The sequence below is a fragment of the Ovis aries genome, chromosome 2 (genome assembly GCF_016772045.2).
Source record: "Ovis aries strain OAR_USU_Benz2616 breed Rambouillet chromosome 2, ARS-UI_Ramb_v3.0, whole genome shotgun sequence".
Taxonomy (NCBI): Eukaryota; Metazoa; Chordata; class Mammalia; order Artiodactyla; family Bovidae; genus Ovis; species Ovis aries.
Genome location: NC_056055.1, coordinates 113,592,207 through 113,605,944, shown reverse-complemented (window position 1 = coordinate 113,605,944; position 13,738 = coordinate 113,592,207). Strand labels below are relative to the sequence as shown.

Below are 13,738 nucleotides of genomic sequence, written 5' to 3'. Positions count from 1 at the left end.
CTTTACAGCTCTCTCCCCAGGGCTCAGATCCCTGTCCTGAAATCCTTTCTCGTTTTTTTTAACCTTTATCTTTTGACCTACCTTATTCTAAGGCGATTGGCTTGCCTGTTTGAAAGTCTGGGACTTCTGCCAGCATTCAGAAGGTATTCTTTAGGAGTTGTTCCATATGTAGATGTATTTTTGATGTATTTGTGGAGGGGAAAGTGACTTCCTCATCTTATTCTATCAGCGTCTTGGAAGTTCTCCCATATGTCTTTTAAAAAATTGCTACTGATAAGTGGAAATAGTTGATATTTCTATATTGACTGTATGTCTAGTGAAAGTGAAAGTTGCTCAGTCATGTCCAACTCTTTGCAATCCCATATAGTCCAATGAATTCTCCATGGCCAGAATACTGGAGTGAATAGCTGTTCCCTCCTCCAGGAGATCTTTCCAACCCAGGGATCGAACCCAGGTCTCCTGTATTGCAGGTGGATTCTTTACCAAATGAGCCACAAGGGAAGCCCTGAGCCGAAGGGAAGCCCATGTCTAGTGACCTTATTATATTCTTCTTTCTTAGTATCTCAAACGGTTTTGTATCATCTTTGTAACTTCATGTTCTGAGATCAATTTTGTTCATTCCTTTTCAGTTCACCCGTCTTCTACAGAGAAATGGAGCTAATTGGGCTGGCTGGGAATTGCAGTATAATACTGAACGGGGGTGGTGGTAGTGGACCTTCTTTTTGTCTTAATTTAGGCTGCAAAAGAAACACTGTGATGGGATCCTTCATGCACTTACTGTGAGGTTTTGATAGATGCCTGTTGAGGTCCTTGAATGGACTGGAACCTGGTGGTCTGGAGTTGATGATAAGAAAGTAAAGGAGAGAGAAAGAGGCTGATATTCCTTGGTTTATGCAGAAAACCAGTGAAGTCCCTGACATGGGGCTGGCTCTGTTTACCAAGGCTTCAGTTGCCCTCTCGAAGGGGTGAAGGGGCAGAGCGCCTTCTCGAGAGGGTCTTAGAAGCCGAGGCAGGAAAGTGAACCCAGAGGGCCTCTGTGCTCCAGAGAATTAGCCTGAAAGAGAGAGAGAGACAGAGAGAGAAAGAAGACGCGGGGCCCAAAGCTCTGATGGAGCAAGGGTGTTTTATTCAACATTGTGTGGGTATTTATACTCTCTTACAAGGTAACTATTTCCAGCAGAGATAAAACCAAAACTTACAAGTTACCAAGGAAACATGAGGTCATCCATATGAAAGAGAGAGGGTTGTAAATAATCACTTTTACCATATGGTTCATAAAAAGTAAGAGGGTCGTAAATAGTTACTTATCACCATATGGAAAAACTAACAAAGGAAATGCATGCATTCCTAAGCCCCCGGGAGTAGTTTAAGGGACAGAGGATTCATGACAGATCCAAAACAGCACACTGGAAGCCTCCTTTTAAATGCTTCTTGACAAATGCCCTTCATCAAATTAAGGAAGTTCACATCTTTTTCTAGTTATGAATGGATATTGACTTTTGTCAAACATCTTTCTTCATTTAAAACACTATCATACGGATGTTTTTCTCCTCGTGTTGTTGTTTAGTCGCTAAGTCACGACCAGCTCTTTGCAACTCCATGGACTGCAGCATTCCTGTCCTTCACTATTTCCTGGAGTTTGTTCAAAACTGAGTCATGTCCACTGAGTCAGTGATGCTGTCCAACCATCTCATCCTCTGTCACCCCCTTCTCCTGCCCTCAATCTTTCCCAGCATCAGGGTCTTTTCCAGTGAGTCAGCTCTTTGCATCAGGGGGCCAAAGATTAATATAGTGAATTAGATTGATTGCTTTTCCTGTATCAAATGGTCTTGCATTCATTGAAGAAACCTTACTTGGTTAGGTTCTGTTTTATTTATATATTTATAAATATATATATATATATATATATATATATATATACATACATATATACATATACATATATACACACACACACACGTGTATACACACACACACATATTGGTTTGTGTTCGGAATTTTAGGGAGACCCAGGGTCATGAGTGTGATCATCATAATATATTTGTCTTACCCATTCCACGTCAGGTTATGATACTATATTATCTGTTTAACTTACAACAGTTTACATAAAACAATACAAATTTATTATGTCACAGTCTGTCTGGGTGGCTTAGGTTGGTCCTCCAACATAGAATCTTTCATCAGGCTGCAGTTGCTGCAGGACTGGCCTGAGGAAGATTCAGCTTGCCATGACCTATTGCCTGAGGTTGCCTTCAGCTCTTTGCCATCTCACAACATGTCAGCTGGCTTTATCAAAGCAGGAGAGCCTGAGAGCAAGACAGAAGTCACAGTCTCGTGCAAGCTAACACAGAAGTGACATGTCATCCCTGTTGCTATATTCTATCCATTAGGAGAGTGTCACTGGGCTCAACCCACATCTAAGGAGGGATTACATAGGGGCGGGAATCCTGCGAGCAGGGACTCTGGGAAGCAAATCAGAGGTTACCTGCCAGAAGTATCAAGGTCATGCTACCCAGAAGTATCAAGGTCATGCTACCCAGAAGTATCAAGGGTTGAAGTGTAGCTCTCTTTTTTTTGTTTTTTGGAGTTTTCTGGTGGTTTTAACATATTTAAAATCTAAAGTTAATCAGTGTTTCTGTACTCCTCACACATAAGAAAGGCTGATCCTTTGTTATTCTGTGTTTTGGTCCTAATCTGTGTCCCTAATGATAAGCATTATTATTATTGTTTTTTTATATAGACCATATAGTTTCTGGATTTACCCAAATGTTATGCACATCTTTTCTCACCAGTTAGTTCTTATGTCCTGGATTATCTGGAATAATTTTCCTTCTCAGTTCAGTTCAGTCACTCAGTTGTGTCTGACTCTTTGCGACCCCATGGACTGCAGCATACCAGGCCTCCCTGTCCATCAGCAACTCCCGGTGTTTACTCAGATTCATGTCCATTGAGTTGGTGATGCCATTAACCATCTCATCCTCTGTCATCCCCTTCTCTAACTGCCTTCAATCTTTCCCAGCATCAGGGTCTTTTCAAATGAGTCAGTTCTTCACATCAGGTGGCCAGAGTATTGGAGCTTCAGCTTCAGTGTCAGTCCTTCCAATGAATATTCAGGACTGACTTCCTTTAGGATGGACTGGTTGGATCTCCTTGCAGTCCAAGGAACTCTCAAGAGTCTTCTCCAACACCACAGTTCAAAAGCATCAATTCTTTGGTGCTTAGCTTTCTTTATAGTCCAACTCTTAAATCCGTACATGACTACTGGAAAAACTATAGCTTTGACTAGACAGGCCTTTGCTGACAAAATAGTGTCTCTGCTTTTTAATATGCTGTCTAGGTTGGTCATAACTTTTCTTCCAAGGAGCAAGCATCTTTTAATTTTATGGCTGCATCACCATCTACAGTGATTTTGGAGCCCCCCAAAATAAAGCCTGTCACCGTTTCCACTGTTTCCCCATCTGTTTTCCATGAAGTGATGGGACCAGATGCCATGATCTTCGTTTTCTGAATGTTGAGCTTTAAGCCAACTTTTCCACTCTCCTCTTTCACTTTCAAGAGGCTCTTTAGTTCTTCTTTGCTTTATAATAAGGGTGGTGTCATCTGCATATCTTAGGTTATTGATATTTCTCCCAGCAATCTTGATTCCAGCTCAGCATTTCTCATGATGTACTCTGCATGTAAGTTAAATGGACGACAATATACAGCCTTTCCCTATTTGGAACCGTGTTGTTCCATGTCCAGTTCTCCCTGTTGCCTCCTGACCTGCATACAGATTTCTCAAGAGGCAGATCAGGTGGTCAGTCCTTCTACTGATACTTTAAACATGTATTTTCAGTTTCTTTTAGTGAGGGTCTGTTGTTGGTTAATCTCCTGATTGGTTTTTTTTTTTTTTAATATCTTGATTTTGTCCTTTTTCTAGGTCAGGGTTGCAAACTTTTTCTGTGAAGGTTGCCATAGTATTTTTTGGCTATGGGACTCATACAGTCTGATCTCTGTTAAAATTATGAAAGCAGCTTGAGGTGAATATGAAAATGAGTGAGTGTGCCTGTGCTCTAATAAAACTTTTGTTTTTTGAATAAAAAATAGGTGGTGGGCCTGACCTGGCCTGTGGGTAGTAATCCAAGCCATGTCCTAGAGTATAAAATTTTCAGTTGACCTTTATTTTTAGTCAGTCTATTAAACATTTTATTCTTCTGGCTTTTGGCCCTCATTGATCATGACCTGGGATGTCAGCAGTCAGATTAACTTTTACCCAAATGAAAGTTAAATCCTTTCTTTGTATAAATCCTTTCTTTGTATAACAGCTGCTTCTAAAATCTTTCTTTAGTGACTTATACTTTCACTATGGTATATTTAGATGTCAATTTCTTTTTTTTTTCCTGTCCTTTTTCATTGTTTTTTTTTTTTTTTTTAACCAGGTGGTGAGGGATGAAGGATGGGCTTCCTGGTTCTAGGAACTGGTCTTTTAACATTCTGATAAATTCTCAGACATTATTTTTTCAAATATTGCCTCTCCCATATTTCTCTATGATCTGTACTTAAAACTCCGAGTTCTAATTGATGTTCAAGTGAGGAGGTCTATTCCCAATTCTCTCTTCTTATCTGTTTCCTCTTCTTTCTGTGTTTCTTTGCCATATGCTCGGTAATTTCCTCAGAGCCATATGCTGGTTTTCTAATATTTCTTCACCTGCTTATAATCTCTTTTATGCATCAGGGCTTTTAATTTCAACTCTATTTTTTTAATTTCTGCAAATTTTGCTTTGTGTTGTCTTAGTCTCTCATTCCTTGGGGATACTTTCAAGCTTTTATTTCTTTAAACATAATATTGGACTTGTTTCTTTTGACTCTTAGATAATGGGAATTTTTAAAATTATGAGCTGACTATTTTCCTTGAAAAATTTTATGTAGAAATTCTTTGAGATGAGGCCTAGTTTTTTTTTGTTGTTGTTGTTTTTATTTAGATTTGTTATGCAATTAATGGACACATTTAAAAAAATGATATCCTAAACTATTAGAATCTGTTAACATCTTAGTTAAATATCTGCAAGAAGTAGGACTCTGAAAGGATGGGACAGCTTTTTGAAGCATAGAAAACTGCCTTGAAATAGCTCCATGAAAGTTTCCAGGCAGAGACTGAGAGATCAGGCAGTATCTAAATGAAGAGAAAAAGAGAAGCCAGCGCATTTGTTTGCTTTTTCACATAGTGTTCTCTCCTGCCTCTGCTGGTTAAGAAGTTTGTGGTGTTAGAGGTCTGGTCTGAAGTCACTAATCAAAAGAGAATTTATGACCCTGGGGTACTACAAGTCTAAGCCATTGTAAATTAAATCCTCTACCTACAGAATTTAGACCATAGGTAGCATTAATTCAGACTGAAAACCAACTCAGTGACCAGCTTTTGTGGTTATGAATTCTCAGGAGAGATTTTTCCACCCTTTCATTCAGCCCTAAGGTTGAGAAAGACAACTTTCTTTTGTTTTCTTCTTAGTTCTCATTCAGTGTGAGTGGGAGGAAGCCCTTCTCAGTCTCTTCTTTCTGCAAAGTTTCCGGTTGGGCTTGACTCCTAACCCTCCACACCCTGTGCACTTGAGGCCTCAAAACATTCCCAGGGGAAGCTGTCTTTGGGCTCCTTTATCTGTCTGAATTCTTGGTTTTACTTCTTGTTTTGGGGCTTCAAGTTTCCTTCCTGTTGTGTCAGTGCAGCAGACCAGTTGAAACAATGTGAAGCAGCCTTTAAATTGTTACAGGAGGGGTGTTTGACATGCATTTGGAAATGGCAGTCTGATTTTTTTTTTTTATGATAAAGATGTTTTATATCCTAAATGAATTACCCACCTAGAATGAAAGAAAAAAATAGTATGTTCTACTATGTGAGTTATATACTGCTTTGCTGAAATATCAGATACATGTATACTTTTCCTGTGGGTATTTGTGTAGGTGTTATCTGGGATTTGCATATAGCGTGTGCATGTGTGCTTAGTCGCTTCAGTTGTGTCTGACTCACTGCAACCCTATGGACCATGGCCTGCCAGGCTCCTCTGTCCATGGGATTCTCCGGGCAAGAATTCTGGAGTGGGTTGCCATTTCCTTCTCCGGGGTTGCATATAGTAGATAATTAAATTTTTTTTTTGCTTTTCTTGGTATTAATTGCTACTCTAGACAAAATAGAAGTACTTGCAGGGAAAAGATGTGTTTTCAAAATACATTTTCTGAATTTGGGGTTTCTATTAATTGTAATTTTTTCTTTAATTTTTAGAGTTCTGATAAAGAAAAAATAAAGTCTTAATTTTAAATTTCATTTTTCTGTGGCAAAAATACCTAGAGCATTGATTTGATTTATTGATTATTGAAATATGGGATCCTTAGATAAAAATATGATGTCTGTATTATTTTATCTTGTAGCTATATGCCACTGGGTATGGTGCGGGCGGCAGACTAGGAGTTGGAGGGACAGAATCGGTGTCCACCCCCACATTACTTGAATCCATTCAGCATGTGTTCATTAAGAAAGTAGCTGTGAACTCAGGAGGAAAACACTGTCTTGCCCTCTCTTCAGAAGGAGAAGTTTACTCTTGGGGTGAAGCAGAAGATGGGAAGTTGGGGCATGGCAACAGAAGGTATTTTGTGAAAACATCATTTTCAGTGTTATGTTTTCCTTTTCTTGATTTTATTTGTGCTAATGCTTGTATAGTATATCGGCAGTTTGTTTTTAAGGACAACATTTGCAATAATCTACTCAAACTTAATGACTTATTTAGCAGAAATAATTCATGTAACATTATTTAGGCTTGCCTACATGACCTCTCTGTTGGGGGACATCAAATCTGAATTTTGATTTCTGATTACCAAGTATGGTGAGCTTCATCTTGTCCTTTCCCCTGAGGCTGCTAACCCTGGTCCTAGTTCTCCACTAATAGCTGGCATTTTGTTAACATGCAGATGCTAAACCTATAAATACAGAGCAAATGGCAGTGAGGGGAAAGGAACACACAGATGACACAGTTTTTTACACAAAACAACCAAACTCAGTGATTTTTAAAAAGTAATGGGAACTGAAGGCCACATTGGAGTCACAGGACCTTTGCATCTGAAATAACTGAAGCACCAGGCAAGACACATGAAACAGCAGCCCTCAAGCCATTGAGTAACAGGTGATAAAGTGTGTTCAGTGATCTCCAGTGAGCACTGACACTGCTTGTGGGGAGCCTGAGAGGCAAGGAATAGGTCACCTAAAAAGATTGGGGGGGAGCGTTTTCAGAGCTCACGGAGCTCAGTAGATAGTGCCTACTCCCAAACCTCATAATTCATAGGCCACTAAGTAGAGGACTAAGAATGATGGGGCACAAAATTGCCAAAGAAATTTAGCCACAGACTAACTGAATATTGTTTTGATCCCACTAACAAAGCTAGAAAAAGCTAGACATGAAAGGACTAAACTGTTTACAAGTAACTTAACTATGCTGTAGAGGTCAAAGCTCAAGAATATGTTATGGATACAAGCAGTATATAGTATTTACAGCGTTGTTCATGTGGTCAAAAATTATCAGGCACATATCTCTTCAGTAGTGTTGGGAAAATTACATGTTCAAATGCAAAAGAATGAAATTGGACCCCTGTCTTACACCCCTCACAAAAATTTGCTCAAAATGGGTTAAACACTTGACTATAAGATCTGAAATAATGAAACTCCTGTAAGAAAACATAGGGGAAAAGGTCTTTGACATTAGTCTTAGCATTAATTTTTTGGATATGACACTAAAAGCAAAAGCAGAAAAAACAAATGGGACTCATCAAACTGAAAACCTACTGCACAGCAAAAGGAACAGCACAGTGAAAAGGCATCCTATGGAATGAGAGAAGATATCTGCAAATCATGTAACTGATCAGGGGTTAATATCCAAAATACATAAGAAACAGTGTCTCAGACCTAAAATACAGTTCATAGGATTAATGGCAGATTAAACATTACAGAAGAAAAGGACAGTGCGCTTGAAAGAAAACAGTAGAAACTATTCAAATGAAACAGAAGAAAAGAATACATAAAAGACCATAGTATCAGTGAGCTGTGGGCAGCCTCCAGTGGCCCAATATATGCATAATCAAAGGTGAGGAGGATGGAGATTTTGAAGATGTAACGGCTGAAAAAATTTCAAATTTGATGAAAATTATAAACCCACAGATATAAGAAGCTCAGAAACCCCTAAACAAGAGAAACACATGAAGGAAACTACACCAGAGCATATCATAATCAAATTGCTCAAGATCATTGATTAGGAGAAAAAAAAATTAAAGCAGCTAGAGGGAAAAATACCAGTTATATACAGAATAACAGATGAAGGGTGGTAGTGAATTTCTGATGAGCAGTAATGCAAGCTAGAATACAGTGGAGATACTGAAAGTAAAAATAACTGTCAGCTTAGGTGTTTTTACTCAAGAGAAATTGTTTTTTCAAGAACGAAGTTTAAATAGACTTATGCAGCCATATAAAAGCTGAAATAATTCAACACCTCTGGTTCTGTACAGCTAAAAATTTCAAGAAATTACTTCAAATAGAGGAGAATTACACCAGATGGAATCAGAGGTCTATAAAATGAATGAGGAAATTACTCATGAATTAATATGGTAATATTTTCCCTTATCTCTTTAAGAGATAATTGAATATTTCCAGGGTATGATAAAAATGAACTGAGGATGCCTAAAATATAGGAATAAAATATATGACAGCAGTAGCACAGAGGCTGGGGGTGGAGTGGAAGTGGACAGATACTGTTGCAAAGTTCTTATACTATGCCTGATGTAGTCCATAGCCCCAAACTAAACTGTAGTGATTAGAGGTGCATTTTGCCATCCCCCAGCGCAACCACAAAAATAGTGCAATAGAAAGCTTCATCTGATAAGCCAACAAAGGAGTTAAAATGAATCATAAAATTTACTTACAAGAAACCAGAAAAAGAGAAAAAAATGGGGTAAACAGATGAGACAAATGGTAAGCAAAATAGTAAGATGTAGCTCTAACCCAAAATATATTAACAGTCACTTCAAATGTTAAATGATCTAAACAACACAGTTAAAAGTAAAATTGTCAGAATGGATATAAAAGCATGATCAAATAATATGCTACATTGAACAAACTTTGTATTTAACACATAGATCTGTTCAGAAACATAAATAGATTAAAAGGGTGGGAAAATATGCAAAAGAAAGCTGAAATACCTGTATTAATGTTACACAAATTAAAGTTCACATTAGAGAATATAAACAAGGATAAAAAGGGTCATTTTATGTAATGATATGGTCAGTTGATCAAGAGGATATAATATTCCTAAATGTTCACACAGCCAATAATCTTTGAGATACACGAAATTAAAATTACTGAGCTGCAAGGAGAAACATATCTGCAGTTGAAGATTTTAGTATTCCTCCCTCAATAACCAAGGCTAGAGCTCCAGTACTTCGGCTACCTGATTCAAAGAGCTGGCGCATTAGAAAAGACTTTGATGCTGGAAAGATTTAAGGGCAGGAGGAGAAGGGGCGACAGAGGATGAGGTGGTTGGATGGCATCACTGGCTCAGTGGACATGAATTTGAGCAAACTCCTGGAGACAGTGAAGGGCAGGAAAGCCTGGAGTGCTGCAGTACATGGGGTTGCAAAGAGTTGGCCATGACTTAGTAACTGAACAACAACTCAATAACTGCTAGAGTTGGTGGATAGAAATCTGTCAGGAGACTTGAACAACTTTATCGACCAACTTGATCACAATAGCATACTACTTAACAAGACATTGTTTTCAAGTACACATGGAACAGCTGCTAATATAGATCATAATTTGGGCCAGAAAACAAATCTCATAAATAAAAAAGATTCAAGTTATATAAAAGATTTTCCCTGACCACAATGGAATTAATTAGAAATCGAGTAAATCAATAACGTATAGGAAATCCTCCATTTATTTGGAAAGTAAGTAAAACGTGTTAAAATAACTGATGGGTCAAAGAAAGAATCAGTTAAATTAGAAACAATTTGGAACTGAGTGAAAGTGAAAACAGCATGTAAAAATATGTAGGATCCAGAAAAAGCAGTACTTAGAAGGAAACTTATAGCATAAAATCCCTTTTTATAAAAGAAAAATGGTTCCTAACAATGACCTCAGCTTCTACTTTAAGAAACTAGAATAAGAAAGACAAAGTGAGCAGAAGAAAGGAAATAAGAAAGAAAGATCAGAGCAAGAATCCATGAAATAGAAAACAGAAAATGGAAGAAAATGAAAGAAAACATAAGTCAGTTCTTTGAGAAAGTGTAATCAATGAAAACCTCCATTTAAACTGATCTTTCTCTAACACACACACACACTGTGAGTGTGTAGGAATATCAGGAATGAGGGAGTTTTCGTCACTTAAGATGTGTAGTTACTGAAAGATGAAGTATGTTGAATAACTTTTATGCAAACGGATTTAACTGTTTAGATGAAATGGGCATATTCCTCAAAGGACACACATTGTTTAATGCTGACTCAGGAAAGATGAATAGCCCTGTGTCTATTTAAAAAATTGAATTTTCCACAAATAAAGTCTTCAGGATCATATAGATGACTAGTGATTTCTACTACACATATAAGTAACGGATAATACCAGTTCTGCACAAACTATTTCAGAATAGTGAAGAAGGGAATTTGCCCCAATTTAGTATTTTGTGGGGACAGTTATATTCTTATATCAAAATCAGACTCAGATATTATTAGGAAAATACAGACCAATATCCTTCATTGATATAGATGTAAAAATTCTTAATAGTTTAGAAAATTGAGTATTAACAGTATGTAAAAGGATAAAGCAGTATAGCCAAGTGAGGTTTATGCCAGAAATTGAATAATTGTTTTAACATTAAAAAATTGATCAGTATAAAAAAGAAAAATTATTTTGATTATCTCAATGGATGAAAGGCAGAAAAGCATTTGGCAGATTAACTTTTGTTTCTGATAAAAACAACTTTCAGCAATATAGGAAGGAACAAAAACTTCCTGAACTTGATACAGGACATCTGTGTTAAACCTGGGACTAACACGGCACCTGATAGTGGCAGACCGAGCACTTTTTCCATCTCCAGGAGCAAGACAGGGCCGCCTCCTGATGTCAGCAGGTGCATTCAGCATTGTTTAGCAGGCTTAGCAAGTGCAGTACAACAATGCAGAGAGGGAAAAGGCACTCAGATTGGAGAGAGAATTTGTTGCTGTTCAGTCGCTCAGTCCAACTCTTTGTGACCCCATGGACTGCAGCACACCTGACTCCCCGGTCCTTTACTATCTCCTGAAGCTTGCTCGAACTCATGTCCATTGAGTCGGTGATGCCATCCAACCATCTCGTCCTCTGTCATCTCCTTTTCCTCCTGCCTTCCATCTTTCTCAGCATCAGGGTCTTTTCTAATGAGTCCGCTGTTTTCATCAGGTGGCCAAAGTATTGGAGATTCAGCTTCAGCATCAGTCCTTCCAGTGAATATTCAGAATTAAAACTGTCCACTTACACATAATATAATTATTTTTGTAGAAAATCTGATGGTATCTACAGAAAAGCTATTGGAATTAAGAGGTGAGATTAGCAAAGTTGCAGGATAGAAGATCAGTAAATAAAAGTCAGTTGTAGACAAAGGAAACATTGCTGTATCAAAAAAAGTCAATAGTGTGTCTTTATACATATTACATATGCAATCAGAAAGTGAAATTTTAAAATACTACTAAAATTGAAATAGGAATAAATTTGACTCTAAAATATGGATAACTTAACAGACAACAAAAAAAAACCCTATAAAAATGTTACTGAGAAATTGTAAAAGACCTAAAATTATGGAGGAGTACACTGTGTTCATGCGTTGGAAGACTCAAACAACCCCTTCCCATTCAAAATTTCTGTAGAAATTGACAAGCTGATTATAAAATTCATGTGGAAATGCAAAGTACTTACAATAGTAAAAACAAACTTTGAGCAAAGTTGGAGAGCTGATACTACCTAACTTCATGTCTCATTATAAAGATATAGTAATCAAGACTGGGAGATACTGTAAAGAAAGAGAAATGTGTCAGTAGAGCAGAACAGGATGGGGAGTCCAAAAATGCACTTGCAAATGCTGACACAATAAGTATGGAAGAATGAAATTTGATTTGTCCCTCACAATTTGCATTGAATAATTTACAGAAGTGCAAAGACAAGTTTTTGGAAAAAAGATAAGTCTTTTCAGTGAATGGTTTTGAACAATTCAGTAACCATATGGTAAACAGTGAACTTAAATTCTTACCCTGTACCATTAATATCCAAGATTAAATCCTTCACTTTCTACCTAGGCTAACTAGCCGTTCTTCTGTTCAGATCTGGTTTAAAGCATGGACTGTGCAACATGTCCAGTAATCTGTCCAGAAATAAGGACTATAGCCTAAATTCCACATACCATAGCCTGAAATCTTCAGCCTTGCCTAAGGGAATACCTCGATCTTTGAGCGTGAATTATCTTGCATCGTATCCAACATTAACTCATACACCTAAAACTAAAAACTTCTAGAAGAAAGCATGGGGAAAACTTTTTGTGACCTTAAGTCAGACAAAGATTTTTAGCTAGAACTCCAAAAGCATAATTAAATAAAGAAAAATAGGATAGATCGGACTTCATAAAAACTGTGAACTTCTCTTTGAAGAACTTCACAATTTTTATAAAGACAGTGTTAAGACAGACATGCTATAGACTGGGAAAACATTTGCCATCATATATTTGACTAAGGTCTTATATCTGAAATCATTAAAAAGAGCTTTCAAAACTCAAGAGAAAGAAGTTTGTTGTCAGTGCTTGTCATGTTGTAGACTATTTGAGTCTGTAAATAAAAAGTTGATTTATAGCAAGGGTGGATAACCTGTTTCTCTAAAAGGCCAGATACTAATAAATATTTTGTCAGTCACATACCATCTTTGTTGTCTACGCTTCTTTCTTGTGTTGTTTGTTTGTTTTACAACCCTTAAAAAATGCAAAACCCATTCTCAGTTCACTGGCCTTTCAAAAACAGTAAACCTGTAAGTACTACCCCTTGATTTAGACTGTACATCTCTTCTCTGGCATTTGGCAGCGTGTATAAAAGAAGGTAGGTAGCGTATTATGTAATTTAGAGTTCAGGCCTGAAAGATTCCTTCAGATTGATTTTTTTTTTTAATAATTGACTTGATGTAGATTGAGAGGTGTGCACTGAATAAGTGAACAGCAAACCAGAAGCCTAATATTAAATAATTTAAAAATATCCAGGAATTACACTCTTTCTGCTGTATTTTGTGATGTTTCTGCAGTCCGTGTGACCGTCCTCGTGTCATTGAGTCTCTGAGAGGAACTGAGGTGGTTGATGTTGCTGCCGGTGGAGCCCACAGCGCTTGTGTCACTGCAGCTGGGGACCTCTACACCTGGGGCAAAGGCCGGTATGGCCGTCTGGGGCACAGTGACAGTGAGGACCAGTTAAAGCCGAAGCTGGTGAGGAGAAGCTTTGCTTGGGAGGTCTGGAGGGACAGCTTGCCATTGTCATTATTCTTTTGTAAAAATAAAAAGTATTTCCTGTTGCAGGTTCGTTTTAGTTTTAGAGTTAACGGTTTTATTTTTGGTGGGAATAAAAACAATCTTGGTATGTTTTCCATAGGTCATTTAAACAGGATAGTGTTGAAATTTTATCTACACTAGTAAATATTGCTCTGGCATCTACCTAGAGACTTTTGTCTCCTAG

The 13,738-nt window shown here is 37.6% G+C and overlaps 1 protein-coding gene across 8 annotated transcripts in view; it reads left to right on the top strand.

Moving 5' to 3' along the window:
* Positions 1-13,738, top strand: part of HERC2 (HECT and RLD domain containing E3 ubiquitin protein ligase 2) — a 243,534-nt gene that overhangs the window by 208,114 nt on the left and 21,682 nt on the right. For all 8 annotated transcript variants that reach the window (XM_004004470.5, XM_012129843.4, XM_060409588.1 and 5 more), the window contains 2 exons: positions 6,400-6,614; positions 13,314-13,491. In XM_004004470.5, coding sequence (XP_004004519.1) covers positions 6,400-6,614; positions 13,314-13,491 — 393 coding nt within the window. The remainder of the gene's footprint in view (positions 1-6,399; positions 6,615-13,313; positions 13,492-13,738) is intronic.